The 21,146-nt window shown below is 44.4% G+C and overlaps 4 protein-coding genes across 7 annotated transcripts in view; 2 read left to right on the top strand and 2 right to left on the bottom strand.

Annotated features, from left to right (window-relative positions):
- LOC135897155 (angiopoietin-1 receptor-like) overlaps positions 1-7,131 on the top strand; it is a 41,045-nt gene extending 33,914 nt beyond the window's left edge. Inside the window, exon 17 of the mRNA XM_065425721.2 lies at positions 1,264-7,131. Coding sequence (XP_065281793.1) covers positions 1,264-1,335 — 72 coding nt within the window. The 3' untranslated portion in view covers positions 1,336-7,131. The remainder of the gene's footprint in view (positions 1-1,263) is intronic.
- LOC135897156 (iripin-2-like) overlaps positions 1-11,837 on the bottom strand; it is a 107,743-nt gene extending 95,906 nt beyond the window's left edge. Inside the window, exon 1 of one of the 4 annotated variants that reach the window (XM_070525623.1) lies at positions 11,795-11,837. Coding sequence is in view for 2 of the 4 variants with exons in the window: in XM_065425722.2 (XP_065281794.1) it covers positions 11,028-11,098 (71 nt within the window). In the remaining 2 variants the exon portion in view is untranslated. Of the gene's footprint in view, positions 1-11,027; positions 11,262-11,724; positions 11,757-11,794 lie in introns of those variants that run through there. The other 3 variants (XM_065425726.1, XM_070525624.1, XM_065425722.2) reach the window with 3 other exon arrangements.
- The window catches only part of LOC135897172 (leptin receptor gene-related protein), a 416,125-nt gene that overhangs the window by 251,661 nt on the left and 143,318 nt on the right, over positions 1-21,146 (top strand). The gene's annotated exons all lie outside the window — the stretch shown is intronic.
- The window catches only part of ptc (protein patched), a 28,092-nt gene continuing 22,722 nt past the window's right edge, over positions 15,777-21,146 (bottom strand). The window contains exons 12-14 of the mRNA XM_065425720.2: positions 19,979-20,275; positions 19,053-19,281; positions 15,777-17,086 (exon numbers count right to left, since the gene is read on the bottom strand). Coding sequence (XP_065281792.1) covers positions 17,019-17,086; positions 19,053-19,281; positions 19,979-20,275 — 594 coding nt within the window. The 3' untranslated portion in view covers positions 15,777-17,018. The remainder of the gene's footprint in view (positions 17,087-19,052; positions 19,282-19,978; positions 20,276-21,146) is intronic.

Raw genomic sequence — 21,146 nt, 5'->3', positions numbered from 1 at the left:
GTAAAAGTCACTGATGTAGAAGCAACCATTGTTTTATCATGGTCACAGAGCCCACGCATCATACAGCCAATTTCGACTGCTTACATGTACCTTTTCAATAACCAAGGCCATTCTAGATCTGCAGGGGTGTGCTGAATTGGGTTGGTTGGTTCATGATGAAGGAGGTAAAAACAGCATGAAGGACAGGACAAAAGTAGAGACAACTTACACAGCACTGAAGTCCATTTTTGAAACTTTCCCAATTTCGAAGTCATTGAAATGTCACCAATTTTTCTTTCATGTCGCTAAAAATGGTCACCAGATGCTTAAAAAGGCCCTGAACCATCCCTCAGGCTTCGTGAAAAAACATAGTCTGTGGGTAGCATATGCTGCTGTGAACATCTCAGCCAAGTTTCACTGTCGTACGCGGTGCATGGAGCTCGCAAGCGGATCGCGAAATCACCTTTCTCTCAAACGCTATCTTATCAACAGAAGGCCCTGTCCTCACTCTGTTCCAGACACACTATTTTGTCATTCCCTTAGACAGCTGCTATTGGTCGATAGCTGACATCAAGTTGCGGTCGGCTACATGGCGTAGATACCATGGCTGCCGTGGCGTGCTGCCACGAGTTTACTGGCTAAGCGCACTGCGGCTCACTGAGGACAACTACATTAGGCTTATGTTTAGCGTGTCGTAGGCACCAAAGGTGGAAGTCATGGCGTCTACGTTAACATCCAAAATGAAATTTGAACTGCGTGCCATGGTGACATTTAGAAGGCGGAGTGTTGTGGGCACGCCCCACTGCACCTTAGCCTTCACAGTGAAAAGCATAGAAGAAAAAACGGGAGCACAGCAGAGGCCGTGTTTGATTTTCAATAACTACGCTTCTACTGAATGCATTCAAGTACTTTTTGCGGCAAAGTATTCTTGAAATGGCATATTTTCACTTCAAATGCCTTTCTCCACTTCAATAAAAAGTGATTCAGGGCCCCTTTAACACAAAGATTTGTTGCTGACTAGACAAGAAAGTCGTAAAGTCTAGTGACAAAATAGAAATATCAACACTAGTCTACAAGGTCTTATGAAACATTTGTCAAACCGGTGCGAAACATTTCCTCCTGTGAGTTCTGTTTTGAATTCAGTTCCAAGATGGCAGAAAAATAATGGTTTGGTTTGGTTTAAGTTCAGCTGAAAACAACAGTTAAGCTCCAGTTTTCGGTTCAGTTCCAGTTCGACACCCCAGTATAAAGGCCTGTTGCTAAGCCGGAAATGTTGCTATGCAGGACGCCCTGCAGTTCACCTACCACGCCGGATATACGTACAACAAGTTCAACCCCCTGGCTGACGAAGCATGACAAGCCAGCAGAGGCCATCTACTCCAGCCATGGCTGCTTGCAAGTGAAGCCCGGTGACCCGGCAGCTACATTCCAGGAATCCACAACAGTGGACAGTAGTTTTTTCACTTGCAGCAGCATTGTAAAGAATCTCAAGACGGGCACTTCAGGGCACACGAGTTTGATGAAGTGTTGCACAGACGTGTGTGTGTGTGTGCATGAAACTCAGTTCACCACAAAGGAAGGGAGGCTTTCGCATTTGGTATTCAAGGTGACTCTCACGTTTCTCATTGCATGGAAGGTACCAACAAGGAAAAGGTCATTACTTTGAGCTCAGATTTCTGAACACAACACAATGAAGAAAAGTCACAGGAAGAAAGGGCACCACAATCTCTAAAACATGGCAGAGTACCAAGCAGCACCCAATGCAATTATTAGCAATTAATGCACAACTACAACAGCAGTTCTAAGGGTCTCATAGGATGGAGTCCTGACTACACCCCCCCATCCCGCCTCGTTTCTGCTTCCCCCCTGTAGCATATTTGCCATCACTCCCTGATTTTTCATGATGTCTACGAATTTGGGCCTGTTCCACAATTTTATGAGTGTTGCGCCAAGTTTTGCAAAAAGCAGATTCTATTTGAGAAAAAAATTTCTGAACGTGTCAAAACATGGCGACAGTGCAAAGTTGCGAAAGAATGCATACAAGAAAAAAAATTGTGATGGTACCTATGCCACCCTTTCATGGCAGCACAAGATGCCATATACCAGAGGGATGCTTGCTTCGAGAGAGTTTATTCAGACAAGCTTATGATGCATGCAAAATTGGCAACAGCAAAGTCGTTGAAAGGTCTGTGGGGTCAGAGAATAATATGCTGCTTTTCAATCTCTGCTGTGCCAAGTTTGTTTGGTCTTGCGGGCTGCATCTAAACCTAAATCATTGTTAATGAAATGTGTCTGTATCCCACAAAACGTGTCCTTAGGGCAAAGCTTAAAAATAAATGCGTGCAACCCCCCCCCCCCCCCCCCAATTTGTCATGTCAGCAAGATTTTGAAGAATTTTAAAGTTTACATGTTGGCAGGTAATCCCACAGTGACATGTCGGAGCGAGGCGTGAAAAAGCAGTACGAAGAAATGGCTGCCAAAACGGATAATCCCACAAAACCTGTGTCCTCAATGTAATGTATAAAGAGGAATGCGTGCAACCCCCCCCCCCCCCCCCCAGTTTGTGATGTCCGCAAGATTTTGAAGAATTTGAAAGTTCACAGGTTGGCAGGTATCCCGCAGTGACATGTCGGAGCGAGGTGTGGAAAAGCAGTAAGAAGGAATGGCTGCCGAAACAGATACTAGAGGAAGTCAAAGCCCATGGTACAGTGCCATAGAACATTTATGAAATTCACTGATGCAATACCAGCAATCTGCTGTTCTGCTTCTGCTTTCTACCAGTAGCAAGTCATCAAGACCCTCCAGAGTGTCACACCACCTCCATGCCAAAAGACTCCCCCACAAGACACATCAGCTCCTGTTCTTCTTTAGTGCTGTGTTCATGGCGCACTGTCAGTAGGTTATTTTTTTTTCTTTCCTACTTGGCATTGACCTCTTGACTTCAATTTCCTTTCTATACTCATGACAATGACATAACACATGTTACTAGGCACGCTCAAACAACCAATAGCTCACTCAGTTTTCTAAGCAACTGAAAAGGTATGTGCAAATAGCCATCAAAATGGCTATTTGAACATACCCGCGTGATATGGTGCAAGATGTGTGTGCCACATGTAATGAATATCTAAGGTTCCTGTGTAAAGCAAGTTATTTGACCCACCTGCCATCACGTGGCTGACCTGGCAGGTGTACCTTGCAGCATGTATAGCCCAATGTGGCCATTTTCGGACTAAAAAGTGGATAATCACTTCTATAAGCTGCTTCGCTGCTTCATTCCACATTAGCATTGCTTCTCTTTGTATGTGTGTGTGTATACATGTGTTCATTCTCACCAAATGCACAGAAAAGCAATGATAAAAAAGCAAACATTTGCCATGTTCTAGAACAGCTTTTATACAGCACGTGCTTTCAGGGTGGGTTGTTTGACGTGGTTTAGAGTGGAATCTTATGGTTCTTCCAGCAATGTGCTGAGCATAAGTAATTTCAAGTTGTCTTTCTGTGATACTCTTACGTACTCATGCAAAGCACACGGTCCGTGTGACTTAGAAAGTTTCCGTCCTACACCTTTTTTCTCAACTGTTCTTGTTACTTTATTCTTTTTCTTTATGTTCAAGGTAGGGGCAATCTAGGTAGTGGTCCAACGTATACATTCCAAATGAAGTAGTCACAGTTCAACTTGGCTGAACATGCATCAGAATTTGTGCAGCATTTTCAGCAAATTATCGCCTGAAATGCAACAATACCTTGGTTTGGGCGAGCTGGTTAATCTTGACAGTTTTCAATAAAAAAGCGCTGTAGATGAAGGCAAAAAGGCACACATATGACAGGATGGGCGCCGAACTTCCTAGTGGCGCTTATTTCAAACCATCATCTATTTAAGCACTACACATCAGGTACATCATGCACGCATCATCATACAAAAGATTGCATGAGTCATACAGTTCATACAATACTATTGTATGGTCAATCACCTAGATACCTCGAAAGAAATGTCATTTCTTTTTCCTTCCATGCTAAAGACGGACAGCGGATGCACTTGTTCACCAAATTGAACACAGTGCGTCTAGCCAAGTAGACAGACTGAAACATGCAGAATTTCCAGCGTCTGTCACTTTGTCTTTGAGACATTACTTCAAAAATTAAAACAGGGACAACAGTGCCCAACCGAAGATTGTGGCAAAAGACCAATGCATGTAACTCCATACCTCCATAATGTTTCGCATAACTTGAAAAAGGTCACAAACCGACACAATGTCAATCCAGTTTTTTCAGCGCCTTTAAGTTGTCAGCAGTGTGTAACCGGAAAAACAAAAAACACAAGAAACGCACGCAATGCCATGCTAACCACCGGACCAATTACACCAAATGTACTTCAGATGTTGTGTATCAGATACCCTTAGATTGTGGACACACTATAGAGAACAAACTGGCCAGTGCTTCAACGACAGGGCTAGACAACACAATAATGACAGACAAGGACACAGTAGTCACTTGGCTGATCACTGCAAAAAGTGCGCATGCAAACACATGTTTGGCAACACTACTTTCTTGAGGAAAGAAAAAGAAAAAATAAAGCAAGATAGTTGAAGCGTATTTTATAAGGAAGGCAGGTGACAAGTGCACTTTTGAACTGTCCGTCTTTGGCTTTGCAGCAAAAATAAGTGCCATTTCTTTCGACATATCTGGGAACGTGAACTGAATGACCATATATTAGTACGTATGAACTGTATGCCTTAGACAGTCTTTTGTATGATGATGCGTGCATGATGTACCGATGCACAGTGCTTAAATAGATTATTGTTTGAAATAAATGCCAGTTGGAAGTTCAGGGCCCATCCTGCCATATGTGTGCCTTTTTTGTCCTAATATTTAGCACTTTACGAAAACGGTCAATCAAAATGCATTTGTGACTTCAATAAAAAGTGGTTCAGGGTCCCTTTAAGAAAGCATAGATGAACAAAGCCCAAACGCATTTCTCTATTTGAATTGTGTGTACAAGGTCGCCCACTCTTATGGGCAAACATCTTGTTAGAATCCAGTCCATTTATAACCCCATGTAAGTGGACAACCCTGTGAGCGAGCCTTTCCATTCAAGTGTTTAGAGAATGAACATCACCCCAGGTTGCATGCAACTTTTCACTATGTACACCACTGGGAAAAAGTATTCAACATTAACGGCACACTTTCGATGCCAATAGGTGGTGTCCAAATCACAACCCCCGGTGACGGCTCCCTTGCAGTAGCAAGAGCCAATCTCGAAGGCCATGCTTTTACACACTGCATGCGCTGGAACCAAGTCATGGTTGCCATGTTTTGGACACCACTTATACAACAATGGGGAGCATTTACAATAGTTGTGAAACAATGGTCTAGTTGTTCATGTGTGAAAAGTGCTCAATGTATGTTGTATGTAATAGTAGTCTGCTTATACATAATTATAACTGTTTATAACAGTGCGGTATATGTCATATATTGGAGGCTGTGTAAAACTAGCTTAGATACTCCAATTATATGCAGTCATACAATTGATTTCGCAACCTATTCAACATTGAACTGAATTTGGCCCATACTCAGAACAGTTATCCCTTCTTTGTAATTGCACTTGAATTTTGTAAACCTCCTTCAATTTCGTAAACCTTTTTTTATATATACATTCATGACAGTACTATGTAGATTTTGATTTCATTCCAAGGTGAGGTTTTGTTGGCTTTCTTTGTTTTGCATTCACATTTTTTAACCAAAGCCCTGCTTTTTTGTCAAAGTGACTGTGAACGCGATCTTGCATTTCTACCTGACTAGCCAATATTTCATTTCACATCTGGCTCACTGTGAGCCATCACAGAGATACAATACTATTCATTCTTATTTTTCCACTTACACTGCACATTTTTCTGCCTGTTCAAGGTTGTGTATATTTCCTAATTCATATACCCTATTGCTACAAGGACAGGTAAACTGACAACACATAGCGTAATTAATCATCACGCTTTTCATTCCTTTTGTTTCTGTGACACCGAGCAAAACACTTAATAATGTTGTGAAAACCTGTAAAACTCTGTGAACGTGGGATAATAACAATCCAGTTACACATTACTAGAATGTATACGTGTGCTATTATTGCAAGCTGCTGTACATCTACGGGATCACTCACTGATAAGGGCGTGTGCGAATATTAGAAATTTAGAATACAAATTGAATATGTCAGCTTCAAATCAAAGTGCTGCATTCAATTTCTTCAAATATTCGATTATCGCCACATGCGCATGGCCACTGCGTTTACTGAAGCTTGTCTGCCAGGGCAAATGGCCATTTCAAGTGTCCAATGTGAGCCAGCCAGGAAGTATATGGCTCATTTCTAAACTGCCCAGTTGAATGAACTTGAAATGATATTCGCACGTAACGTACAATCTTTGGGCCGAGACCGCCACACTGGCTACAGGCTGCTTAAATGACTTGGGTTTGCCATAAGTTCCAATAGCCTTGGGAATGAAAAGAGCTTTTGTATCCAATGATCTGGAGTGTAACGAGCATCACAAGAACCACTTATGTATGGTGGAGGGACAGAGCAGCCCATAAACTTTTGACAGAAACTGTGCATGAGTTCATTCACTTCCTCTCTCTTTTTGCATCTGTGCCACAATTCTGTTCATTCCCTGCCACTCTCTTTCTTTTCCTACTTTTAGGAGTAGGGAAATATTTAGTATGCAATGCAGTATTCAAATCTTTTTTTTCCCTAATATTTATATTCATTTTGAGAGTTTCACTGTTCGAATATCCCTACTTTTACAGATGTGCTGCGCTCAATTTGTGCAGTGGGTTGCAACTTGAGGAACCACGTCATATCATGTTTGTGCAATATTCTGTCAAACCTGTGTGCCCTGTTGTTTCTTGCGACGTCAAGAATGTCTACTCAAGTTTCTTCGTTTTACCTGCATCACTCGTCGCAGCTCTTGTCAACCGCTGTGCATTGAAGGCACTTCGAGGATTGTTCAGCAAGATTATACGTCCTCTGCGATGTCATTCACTGCCTTTGTACACTTGCAAGGTTTTTTATACCGGTGCTTTTATTTTACATTTAACGCTGGAGCTCGTCCTTGCAATATGCTCAGATAGACTTGTGTTATTGAAATAAAGATATGCTTCTTTTTTTAATTATCAAAGCCCACTGTGTGTCCTGCTGGTTCTACCACTAGAGCGTGCAGGCTTGCATGAGGGGTTCCCACGCCATTTTGTTGTGGCAAAAGCTACATGTTACCGCAACACATTCAAAAACGTACCAGAGAAACCCTGCGTTTTTTTAACCACAGCCTGTGTATATAACAGAGTATTAAAGCAATACTCCTCACAATTTATGTCCACACACTGTCGGGCATATCACATGTCATGCATAATCTATCGCAAAAGGAAATGACACGCGGAAAAGGGAGACATATGCTCAATAACAACTGTCAGGAATGCATAAAATGAGCATATTGCGGAAGACACAGATACGAGAAAGGATGGTTTGCTGGCCTATGGCTAACCTCCCTGTCTTTCCATCTAATCCGCCCTCCTCCTCACTTAATGCAGCAGCAGTTGCTGCTGTGTTCAAGTGCAGTCATGGCTGGCTATTCTCAGTGAAAACTCCCACGCACACTGTTCTTTCACCACCACAGCCATAGAAACAACTAGCTGATCTCCATCGTGGAGCTGTTATAATGCAACATGAGAAACAGAAATTATGATTACTGGTTAAAAAAAACTGCACGTATGAGTTATCCATTGAAATGAGTTATATGCAAGGCTACTTAATTTACAATCATTGATAATTACATTTGTAAGCAAATTCAGTGCTCTGACATACAATGCATTGTATTTACACTTGATAGCAACCATGCCCTCGCATGCCAGCCTTCACCACTGCGCAAAAACTGTTGCAGAACTACCCTCAACAGCTTTGCTGTAAAAGGGCATACTTTTCGCAGGCACATGTACTTGAAGGCCTATACAGCATTTGTGCGGCTCTTGTTTTTTGCTGTCAATTCCTCAAGATATGATCAACCAATGTGCAAAAGTAGGAGGAGGGCGTTGGCTGCAGGCAGATCTAGCCTTGCAACACATGCTGGCAACTGATCCACCCGAGCGCCTCCTTTCAGGAAAATTTGTCACCGCTCTGAAGCACAGCATGAGATGGGTAAACAAGGCTGCACACACAGTGAGGCGGAACAGGACAAATTACACATTCTGCAGCACATTTCATGGTCGCAAGCTAAGCACACAGCAGCAGATGCACTTCTATGGAATTTTTATACGTAGATCTATTGGCTGCGAGAAGCGCCACCTTTGCCACTTCTTGCGATCGATTCCCTGCCTTCATTTTTGCCGTGCACTATCATGAACCTCCATCTCTAGAAATGGAGACTAATTGGAAATACAAGCAATCTCCACAGTTTGTGTCAGATTTTGAACATAGGTCGCTTCTTATATGCACCTGCAGGCATAAAATATTCTGAGAGAATCGCGTATTAATCCCTAATCAACTAGAAATCATGAACTTAGTAGAGCAGTTCACATGTTGCAGCATTGAAGTCTATTGGTGCCATAATGTCCAGGCATGCAACATTTGTCCCAACACTTCAGAAACAAATAAATAAACCCTACTGAGGCAGCGTGGAACAAAATTGTGTGGAATGACATGCATTGCACTGCAAATATTGGTAAAGGATATCGCAATACCTCAAAACTGCCGCTCATCTCAAAACTCGGGATCATGTGGGCGCTGCTATGTATTCATCACGTCGTGACTCAGCCACTGCTTGCCTCAGCTGCCTCCGTGTTTACAATGGTTGTGCATGAGGCAGTGCGACTCGGCGAACTTCTGTTCCAACGAATATCATAGAGGGTGACTGGGTGGGTGACACAAAGCTTTGGCCACCGCTTCAGAGGACATATAAGCCCTTCCAGAGCTCATTACACCTTGTCCAAACAGTGCGAGAAGCATATAGAAACGCGGCTAGGAATGTGTTTCAAGCTGTTCTCACAGACTTACCACTTTGGAATTAAATCAGGGTCACTGTCTTTTGCTCTTCGTTCTTTATTTGCCAATCACTTTGAGGCAACAGCTTTTCATGTTTCTGACTCAGTAACATTCCTCAGTGTGGTATCTGGTTGCTTTTCACTAGCAGCCTAATTGCTCGTGGATGTGCTCAGCTGCAGTAGGTTTGTTCTTGCAGTGCACAATGCTTAGACTGTAGGTGTTCTGTACTTTGCAATAGCTTGTAGAAAAAAATTACGGCAGAACCGGACTGTCAATGGTAATGCGCTAGCATTAAGTCAACATAGCGACACACCGTATTGCCACTGTTGAAACGAGTTATGTATGAGGCATGTGCTGCAGTGGGGGAGATCTCTTTCACGCTCCCACTAAGACATCTGGCACCATTTCCTGTGGTCTCCGAAATTAATGGCGTGCCGGTGCATGCGAATGCCAAGAAACACGTGATGCGGCAACTGGCAACCCCTCGTACTTCATGGGCACGCTGTGCCATCAGTGGCACCACCAAGAAATATGCGCATGGCCTCTGAGATGAGAAGCGTGGTGCACTGGTGCTTGCGAACACTGAGAATTTTTCTTTTGTTTGAAAAACACTCAAAAGCACACACGCAAGTGACACAAGTTGGCAAGAGGGTCTTTAAACAACGGCACATACCCAGTGCATTCATGGCGCAGCTCGCTAAGCGTTGGCGTGAAAGGCGTTCATTGAAAAGAGGCACATACCCATTGTATATGTCGTGCAGCATGCTAATACGTCCAGTTGCTGTCCTTGAAGAACCGTTTAGACGAGGGTTAGATTCCGCTCAACATCTGACATACTTAAAGGACCTTTTTCATCACTGAAGAGCAGCCCATTTTCAGTGGCAAGAACCTGGTTGCCCAAGTTAGTGTCAAAGAAATTAATTGAAGAGCAGCACACGCCTGCTGGAATATTCTCAGTGACTAAAGTTGGCATCAAAGATGTTCATTGAACACCAGCGCAGATCAAGCGACACATATTCAGTGCTCAAAGTTGGCGTCAGAGTTTCTTCAAACAGCAGAACCTACCCTGTCCCGCATCTACAGTGACCTATGTCGGCGTGAAAAAGGTTCATTGTAGAGTGGCACATTTCCAATGGCACATACCTAGTTACACAAGATGGCGTCGAATACGTTCCTTGATGAGCGGCACACACCTACTGGAACATACTCGGTGACCCAAGTTGGCACCAAAGATATTCATTAAAAAATTAAATTCTGGGATTTTGCGTGCCAAAACCACGACCTGATTATGAGGCACGCCATAGTGGGGGACTTCGGAAATTTTAACCACCTAGGGTTCTTTAACGTGCACTGAAAGCACGGTAAACGGGCGTTTTTGCATTCAAAAGATGTTCATTGAAGACCAGAGCACAGATCGAGTGGCGCATACCCGGTGTTCCAAGTCGGCGTCAAAATGTTCCTTCAAACAGCGGTACCTACCCAGTCCCTCATCTACTACAATGACCCATATCGGCATGAAAGAGGTTTCTTGAAGAGTGACACGTATGTACTTAATGGAACATACTCAGTGACCCAAGTTTGTTTGATGTTTCGTTTCGAACCCTGTACCAGAGCCTAGCAGCCTGATGCGCTAACCATGCGGCCTAAGACTAACAGTGACTCAAGTAGGCGGGAAAACGGTTAGACACAAACGTATACATACAAAAGTACATACGAACATTGGTACACCCGGAGAGCGCGTGACGTACCCAAAGAATGCTGAGGCATTAAAACGCATTATCGCTAGTCACTCGCTTACTCAGCTGTGGACCGTCACGAAATGTTGAGCATACGAATATTCGTATGCTGTCGGTGTTCGTCCAGCTGCATTGATTAATGAGTGGGCCCATTATTGACACGTCGGCGGTAAAGCGGGTGTAACATGGAGTGTAAGTTCGGGTGCATGCGTGTCGATAATGTGCGACAAACTTTATATGCCAGGAAGCGGCGCTATTCCTTTTCTCACTGTGTAACGAACGGTATATATACTCACTCTTGCCGATATGACAGGGTTGAAGACCTTTCTTTGGAGGTTGGTGATACAACGCTGGCGTGTGAGGGCATTCTTTTTTTCTTTTATCATTGAGTCAAGCCGTGCATCGCGAAGGGCCGGTAACAAAGGCAGTCCTTGTGTAGCAGCTGTCCTCGAACTTGACCACACGGATTCATTCCGTTCCTTAATATGCCAGTCACTATTCTTGCAGCCAAGTACTGCATACGTCTTCCCTCTAGCCTTCCGCATTTTGCAGCATGAATGCAGCATAGTGCGTTAGCGACTACCCAGTCGCCTTTCCGACAAGCGCAGCAGCAAGAGGCGGGAATATGGTTTCGCATTCGCGCCAGTTGGCGCGCTTTCACTTGAGGCGGACGGATGGATGGGTGGATGGATGAATGAGGCTCAACCGTTTGAATCGGGTGGCGGCGCGCGTCACATAGCCTTGAATGGCGCCATCTCGATTCTTTAGAGCAAACTACTGCGCGAAAAGCAAGGAACAGCATACAGTGGGGCAGTCCATAGAGTTTCTTAGAATAATTACTATATAAATAGCTATGGGATAGTCCTCTGCATAGTTGACATCATGACTCTGCTTGCTGATGATCTAGACTATCATCGCGCTGCAATGGATTCCTAGTCACTGGCACAGAGGCAAAAATGGCACACACTAACGAGGAGATTATAAAAAACTTACTTCTCCCAGTATGACATCAAAGCCTTGCCAAAAAAAAAAAGACAGAAGCGAAACACCGGTGACGACGAACCTTTAAGTTCCCGCACCAGCTCGCCGTGTCGTCACGAATTTCGAAATGTCTGCTAAGACCAATTAGTTATTTTTTTTTATTCGTTACGATGGAGTACACTAAAATAGCCAGATTAATTGAACTTGATAATTGTCAAAACACGAGAAAAAATACTTTAAAATTCCTGACGTCACTGGCGCACTGGAGCTAGCTAAAGAGTTCCGACGCAATATTTAAAAAAAAATTAGATTTCACCTTATCTGTATCATCTACTAAACATTGCATTAATCAATCTAAGCCAATTTATGGTTTCTTTTTAGCGTACCTTGAATGAACTTACCGTCGTCAATTCTGAAATTGCAACATGTTCCCAAAATAACTAATTGATAAGTTAATATACAAAAGTAAGTTAACTAAAGAGTTCACCAGAAATTATTGCAATGTATTGCTGTTGCAAAATGTTTTCCCCAAAAATAACTTATCTCTACGATATATATACTGCTGAAGAATAGCAGTATGAAAGATAAATTTTGCCCTCTGCTTAGCTTCACTGACATAGGTGTACTGTATCCACTTGAAATACCGCGATGGTCGAGGCTTTGGAAGTGATTCGCTTTTGCTTTTCATATAGACTGATATGCGTCATGCGCTATCGCAAAATGCAGATACAGTAGAACCTCTTTCATACGTTTTGGGGGGAAAAAAACGCAAGAAACGTACTAACCGGGAAAGCGTACTATCCGAAGTAACTAAAAAAGTTTGACAGACTCAACGATCGTTGACATCTATGTAATGCGAAGAGTCACGCGGATCGTCAGGAAGCGCCGACGCGCGTGGATCTGTTGGTGCTCCAGCCATAGAGTTTCCTACAAAAATTTTTGTAGGAAACTCTATGGCTCCAGCGACCCGAGACGCGTTTTGTTGTTTTCTTATTGCGTGGTGTTTCAAGAGGGCGACGGGAAGCCGAAACGAAACCAAGCTGGTGGGCGACGCTGGATGCCGCCGAAGCGAAACGTGGTGCCCACATCGTGCCACCCATCGCTAACGTTGCATGGTGCCACCTGCAGCAGGGAACAGCGGCGCATTTGGCTTATCGCCTACCATAAAAGTGTGCAGTACGCTACCAGTGGCACTACGCACCACGCGCTGTAAAAGAGATAGGCGAAGATGCTTATCGCAGTAGGTTTGGCGGCGATAGCTTTGAATGCGGTGTGCGACGACCCGGGCGGAGATTTGCTGGTACCGGAATGAGAAACTGTGCGCCGTCGTTCTCACGTGAGATAGGTGGCTATACCGTTCTCGATCGCGCCTTGCCACGCGCCTTTTGCAGCGCGTTTCGGTTATCGCCTGTTAAAAGCGTGCGCTACGCTTCCGACGGCACCACGCGCTGTGGAACAGATTAGATCAGATTATGGGGTTTTACGTGCCAAAACCACTTTCTGATTATGAGGCACGCCGTAGCTGAGGACTCCGGAAATTTCGACCACCTGGGGTTCTTTAACGTGCACCGAAATCTAAGTACACGGGTGTTTTCGCATTTCGCCCCCATCGAAACGCGGCCGCCGTGGCCGGGATTCGATCCCACGACTTTGTGCTCGGCAGCCTAACACCATAGCCACTGAGCAACCACGGCGGGTTGTGGGACAGATAGGCGAAGATGTTGATCGCAATAGGATTGGCGGTGATGGATGTCAATGTCGCCTGTGATGACACCGGAGATTTGCTGGTACCAAAATGAGAAACGAGTGCGCGCCGGCGTTTTCACGTGTGACGAGCAGCTATATAGTGTCCTCGATCGCGCGCGCCTCGCGTATTTCATGTTTACATGGGACCTAGCATCCGGAAACCGTGTCATACGATCGCAGTTTAGCGGCGTTCTCAACGTTGCTGCCAAAAAATCGTGTTTTCCGGGAACGTATGAACAGGTAAACAATGAGCGCAGTTCTATTGGGTCATTTTTGTGTTCTTGCTTGCGAGCGTTAGCGCCGGGAAAACGTACGTAAGGAGGACGTATCAACGAGGTTCTACTATATATGCGCATGCGATCTCGACTGTGCGGCGCTGCGAGATTAGGTTGTGTTGCACTAATTCAATTTGGAGATTTCTACCTACATGTAAGCTTTCGTGCCATTCCGTTCAGTAAGCACATAAACAAACTAGGCAGGCGTTCACAGTAGTTGCCGTAATTGCCCTTGGATCCAATCTCAGCTTCTACAGCCACTACTCTGGCTTGTGATGATCACCAAAAAGGCCTACTGGTCTGAACATACTCATGGCCAGCTTGCTCACCGCTTAATCAGACGGCAGCATTTTGCATATACTAAGTCCAAAAAAATAACGGCTCATTCTACAGCGAGTGAAATTTCGGTAGCCGATAAACGTAGGTACTACAAAGGATGTGGCGGTGCCAAGGAGAAAAATTGAGCAGGTCTAGGAAACAATAGTGCGAGCTGCATTTGCATGGCTAAAATAGCATTTACTAATATTACTAATAGAGCCCCGTTTATGGAAAACAAAACTTGAAGCTTGCCACTAAAGCTCTAAACCACAAGATCAATTTTGCTACCAGCAGAAGAACCCATCAGCGCAGCCATTATTATGAATCAATGTAGCTCTGCAGAAAGCATTGCAAGGAGTTCACCTGTGAGCATAGAAACTCCACACTGTGGAATCACATGGTTGCCTCATTTCAGTGCAGCACGTGGTCTGGTCGCGTCTGCTCAAAAACAATGCTTGTCTTGAAATTAAGGAGGGAAAAAAAGGCTCGGTGCAAAACTCAGTGGCAACTCCCAGCTTACCGCTCTTGTGCAAGGCTACAACAAAGCGGCAGCGAGCACGCATGGGGTGGGGGGTACCAAGAAAATCTTCAGACAACGGCTCACAAAAGAAACAGTAGCACAAGCATAATGGCTTGGCGAGGCTTGGCCCTGCCTTTTGCAGAGCCAATGCAGCCACTGGTCCACATCATGTGGCTTTCTATGGTGCAGAGAGACTGTGCTTGAGGCTACCTAGTTATGTTTTCGAAAGGCCGAGTAACTCCAGCTACCTTTTCAGCATAGGGGGGCATAGGTTTCTCATTCGTTTCTCAAATGTAGCAAGACGTAGCAAGGTTCGCTTCATGGCGCAGTTTAGTGCAGCCGTAGCATCACTGCAGAGATCACTCTCACCTGCAGAAGTTTATGAGAAGGCGATCAAAAACACTCGAAAGGCTTTCTGCCGGCTGCCATGGCAAACTGCTCTACCAAGGATCCCCCCCGAGACTTTCGTTAATTAACTAGAGGCTTTAAAAGTTTACTGGGCACTCCAAGAAACTCATCATTATCTAGACAAGGTCCGCTAACTCTGCTCAAAGATCCTATATTCCTCACAAAATTGTGAATTGCTAGTCCAAAGGTGCTGCCATGTGAACTTTAATATGCTTTACCAGTGTCTGTGCACATTCTACACACTATCTGCAAAGTTTCATGCCGATACCTTGACTCTCCTGAATGTGATGACTATTTGAAGATCACCCTATATACACTGAGGTTTGAGCAGAACAAAGAATAAGACAACAAGGGCCGAATTCACAAAGGCATTCTTTCGTAAATGCTCTTTGCTACTGACTGGCCACCATCACTAATATTATGTACAGCATCAGGACTGGCTGGAATTTGTTCTTTCAACCAATTCTAGCACAAGAGATTTTTGTTAACACGAGTTGAGGTGTGGAAAATGCGTGGATAGGCCTTAACAGCTGATACTGCAACATATGGAAAGAAGGGTTAGGTGTCTGCAGGAGAAAAGTATCAAACTGCAAATCTTTATATGTCGCAAGGAAAATTCTCAGGCCTATTATGAAACCCAACTGAAACACACTTGTCCCTTGCAGAGCTGCGCATCCTGTGCTTTCTAAGGTGAGCCACTTGCTAGGCAGTGTCTAGAAGGCCCCTGTCGTGGAGCTGAAAAAGATTCCCGATTTTGGAACCAAGAGGCCGTAACCACAACAGCACACAACACAGCATTTCATGTCTCAGTCTTTACTCATTTCAGTATACTAAAAATAATTAGAAACAAGTCAGTGGTCCCACATAATTTCAATGAGTAACAATGCTAGGGAGGCTGGAACAACAGGGCCCTCACTAGAGTCAGAAAATAAATAAATTCTACTAAAATGTCATATTCTAACCTACAACACCATATGCGTGGTCATTCTGTCACACTACTTGTGTGTCAAACAGGACAAGTTCATCGTAGCTTTTGCCAAATTCAAGAGGCTCGTAACAGGAAGTTGGGCGTTGCATCCAATTCAAAGTCAGTCCGCAGTGCACAGAATGGATGCTTCTGAGGATATCCAGTGTTAGTACATTGACCATGAGCATTTCAAGAATTGGAGAGGGGTAAAAGAGGGGTGGGAAATTGTCCAGAGAATAACGCTTGGCGTTGCAGTATATCTATAGTGGAACCAGAAAAACCCGATTTGTCAGCTGAACAGCTCCCTGCTTCACTTACAGCAGCAATGAACGCTGCCAAAGAGAAATGCCCGCGAAAGCAACAGTAAAAAAAAAAAGGCAGGCAGGCCATCTTTGGTCGAAGGTAAAAAAAAAAAAAGCATGTGGGCAAATCTCATGTGTTAACGCACTCACAAACACTGTAATCCGCGTTTCCACTCACACGCTCCGCAAAACCAAGGCACCAATTCAAGAGTCCAGCGGCCGATGCATTTCACAGTCCTCGACACGCGCAAACGTTCACTGAGCAGAAATCGATGACATGGCAGTGTATAGGTGTCGTCCGCTCACTCTCGAGTAGCTGTCTAACTGTCCTGGAAAGGAACACTTTTTTGTCCCGAGCAAAAAAAAAATAAACAGTTCCTACCATCTGGCAGCAAGCACACTTTCTTGAGCAGTTGAATGGCTCCCATCACCATTGGGCCACTTGGACAGCCTTCTCAGTCACTCACTCCACACACACTGTATACGTTGCAGGGCTTCCAGAGGCTTTCCTTCCTATGCAAAGATGCGTCACTACTGTGGCCGTTTCTAATCAATCCAGTGTTGAGTGAAGAGCAGCGCCCCCTTGCTGAGAAGAAGGCTCTTGTACCCGTATGATGCTGTGTGGAGAGTGAGGAAGAGGGGACGCTTCACTTGAGGTAGTTAGTCAATACGCGGGCCACCCCCACACAAAGGTGCCTATGTACAGCGATCCCTAAGGAAAATAAATACTGGCTGCCACAACCTTGAGCAGCGGAAGGACGAGTCTCCCTTCAAAATTTGCAGTCGCGAGAGCAGCTGCTGTCTCGCCGCCGCCGATGCTTGTGACTTCGTTCAGAGGCTGAAAAGAAAAAAAAGGAAGGGTCAGACAAGTGTGGACGCTAAAGAAGGCAAGGTTGACAATCATGGTAGTTGAAATTAATCTATGATTAAATACTGATTGTGTGGCCATGAAATGATTCACACATTTGGGTGAGACAGACCTCATGAGCTTTGACCATTTTCTTGGTGCAGCTGGTATGCCTTGGCGAGATCAGCTTCACGTGACTGGCCTGTCAAGCACATGAAGCCTTGGTATGCTTACGTGTCCTCTTTTCGGTGTGGACTGCTACAATATGCAGACACAACGGTGCGTTGCTGTTATGAACCCCTCAAACACCATGGGATGCCACGCTGCTCAAGGACTGCGTCAAGGCCTGTGCACCGTTCTCGCGTCTGTATGGGTTCAATGATAACAGCATGCATGCCCACTCAGACATGCATGCACGCCCAACGCTCATGCGAATGCACTAGCTTGGCCCAGCTCTCTTCCATCCCGAACTCTGGGGCGTCTCAATGTCCTTCTCTCCAAGTAGCAGGTGAGGAGGACATCAAGGCATTGTACCGAAATTGGGCACTTCCGACTACTGCTACGTGTTCTTGGCATGAAGAGGTATCATTTCATATGAATCCTCATTTTAATACATCTGAAATTCACCGAAGTGACAGTTTTTTCTGGAAGTGGTTACAAGATACCCAGATATGTTAAGCCCGTTTGAAGTGAGCTAAGAAGACCCCGTCTTCAAAAGAGAAGCGTAATATATTATGTGACTCTCAAAAGCCTTGCAAGAGTGAGTGTAATGATTTTTCACTTCTCTAGGAGCACACAAGCTATGAAAGATTGCTGCTGTGAAAGGTTTCAGATGCTATTATGACCATCTGGGTCTCTTCAGAATGTGTTGAAGTTTGAATACACAAAGGTTTTCACAAATGAATGTGGCCATTATGGCTTGGAAGCCTAGTGAACGTCAAGGTGATTGTTCTGTTATGCAAGTGCAAAGTAAATAAATATCTAAATACATAAATAATAACTCTGGTGAAATAATAATAACTCTGGTGACAGTGTCTACAGGAGCTTTAAGCGGGGCAGCTCAGACAGAATGGGAATGATGGTTAGTGCATAGATTTGCCTGAACTTTGTTCTTCTGGCTTCAAAACTCGTGATTTTCAATGAAGTGCTGCGTCATAAATAATTAAATATTGATCATTAAAATTGTCCGATGGCAGGATTCAAGCATAGGACCTCTAGCACAGAGGCCCGATATTGAAACCATTACGCCACAGATGCATGCATCAATAAGCGGCACAGAGCACGCTTATGACTTTTCTCACGGGCAAGCCAGTGTGTTGAAACGCTTTGCCGTGTTTTGATTTGGCCACCGCGACAGGCTGAGCTGCTTCAAGTAGCAGTGATTATGCATGTTCGTGGTCTTCTGCATTTATAAAAGTACAGATTGCTTTGAAATTTACGATGAAAAAGGCAGATAAATCGTAATAAACAAAGCCACAAGAATATCTAAATCCACAAACATGAAGATCAGAAAAATCCATGTAGTGCCCATCATTCCTACGATCGCAGCACCAGAGCTCCTTCTAGTGATCATTGTATGAAACTCTATGCATGCGGCATGCTGCAAATCTTGGAGGCAATGTTCTGGGATTTGAATCGCATCACATCCGCTAACCATAAGATGCACATCATCGGCTTAGATGCTATTTAAAGGCTGTTCATAAGAATGTTAGACAATTACCAGCCCTGCAGCTTTGCCAAGACTACTACTTACTTATAATCAATTTAGCCACAGCAAAATTTAGTTGCAGTTGCCCTTAAACCATGGCTTGCCTGCATGCCTGTTTAGACAAGCTGAAATGCAAAAGCAGTGATCCCTTTTGCCCACACATGAAGGGGCAACAGTGATGCCACATTTTAATGACAACACACTTTGCACCTTGATGGTAGCAATGCTTGACGAGGTTGCTGCTCTCACCGTGAACAGGTGCATGTAGCTCCACTTTGACCTTGGCAGTGACCTTGGTCGTGACGTTGGTGGTAGCCCCTCCTCCCGGTTGTTGCACACTGCAGTCACTGCTCGACTGAACCACAGTGGGAGCGCCGCCACCCTCGCTCGGCGTTGATGAACGGCTGCTTGAACCACTGTTGCCGCTGCTGCTGCTGCTCTGTGCTGACGATGACCGATCACCAGTGTCCACAGTATTCTGCAGGCAAAAGTGACTTTGTTCATAACACTGCTTCGCAAGAGCGAATTCTCCACAGGAACTCACACGTTGCCCTACTAGTGCACACAAAGTTGACCTTTTCTCCATTCCGAGCTTGTTACAAGAAAGGATGAAATTGTCCTCTTAAAAAAGCTGAAGTGCACAGTTATATTGTCACATTGTAATGACGGTGAAGAATCAAACATTGCCAAAAGCGTGAGATAAAAATATAGGAATGGGTAGCAGGCTGGAGAAAGCCAGCTCAACTTTTGTTAAGTAATCTCCCTCCCTTTTATGACCGCTCCCACGGTATGCTGAATTATTGGCGATGTCATGGCACTACAGCCAACTTGCTTTCTTTTGATGCCTCTGAATTCAATCCGTCTTCTAATTTAATTGCATTCAAACATTTCAAGAGGCCTCATTGTGTGTTAAAACATTAACTCACACAAAAATATAGGATTCCAATGAACTTCCATACTCTACCAAGCTCGTACAAACAGACAGAAACTGTACTACAGCTAGCTCCTTATTGCTTTAGACATCAATATTGGCTATCCAACAGTAGAAGAGGCAAAGTCTTTGTGTAAGCTTTTAGTAGCAAGATCAGCAATTAATGCAAAAGTAGTCAAACCTAGCAGCCCTTTGAAGGCAGTTCGATGGTGGTGCAGAAACACCTGGTGCAAATTCCACTTACTCTCGTCGTAGTCTCTGTAGTTCCATTGCTTGTGGTCACCGTAGTAGTCTCAACGACCACCTCTGGGTGTAGAACAATCTCATGCGAGGATGAGCAAGAGTGGTACGAGGGTGGCTCTTCGGATATTGTGCTCAGAGAGTCAGCCCATGGGTGACGTCGCACGCCAGCACCACCGAGTGGTGGCCCAGTGACAGGGCGCCCGAATGTACGTGGTGGCCTTAGCATTCGCGGTGGAGGCTCGGGAGATGCTTCTGGTGATGGTGTTGCTATGCGATCCCCACGGCTTTGAGGCACCAACTGGATAGAAAAGAGTTTTAATGAAACTTTGAACAGGTCCAGCTTTCTGCGTCACATGGCAACTTTCTACACACCCAGCAGCAGTATTAAAAACTGAGATGTTATCATTACAAGACAAAAAGGCATTCTACAATGTTTTCTAATTACTCGGGCCCTGCTTAACGCCATACCAGTGATTTTTCTCATCTCGTTACTGAACCTGATCCTTGGCCAAACATGATTCCAATCCCATTTTCAGTATCCACTGGGTTAACAGACTAACGATCACCCACTATACATGCCTATTTCTACTTTTACTTCCAAAATCGAATATTGCTAACTAGTTTGTGCTCTACCACAGTGCTCCACTCTATGTTTTACGAATACACCTGCAACTTTCCATGAGTTCTTCCTCCACAAGGAGAGCTCTAGCTCACACTCAACTACAATATCCTTATTCAACCACAGGTATTGCAATTCTGTGATGTGCATTTATTGGATTGCAATTTCTTTCTACTGCAGAGTTATGGGGTTGTAAACCTGCTGCTTCAGTTTTGTCAAAAATGTGCCAGTCTCATTCATTTTTATTATCAAAATGCTTCTCCAATCCATGTTCCCAAATTAGACTTTATGTGCAATGAAATTACTAGTAAAGCAGCTACCTAAGAAAGTATCTTTGCACTTTCTATGTACAGTGCAGTACACAGTTAAAGAGAACACTGTGATGTGTGGCTCTCACTTTCCTGGTACTCTTGCTGCAAAAGGGTGCCAGCACCACACATGTCAAGCGACATACTTATCATTTAATAATTACTGTTTTTATCACTTGGGACGAAACATATCAAGTAAAGTAACAATCTTCTTTCACTGAGCTGACTGCTGCTCCTGGCAA

This window comes from Dermacentor albipictus, chromosome 9 (assembly GCF_038994185.2).
Source record: "Dermacentor albipictus isolate Rhodes 1998 colony chromosome 9, USDA_Dalb.pri_finalv2, whole genome shotgun sequence".
Taxonomy (NCBI): Eukaryota; Metazoa; Arthropoda; class Arachnida; order Ixodida; family Ixodidae; genus Dermacentor; species Dermacentor albipictus.
This window is presented reverse-complemented; position numbering and strand designations above follow the sequence as displayed.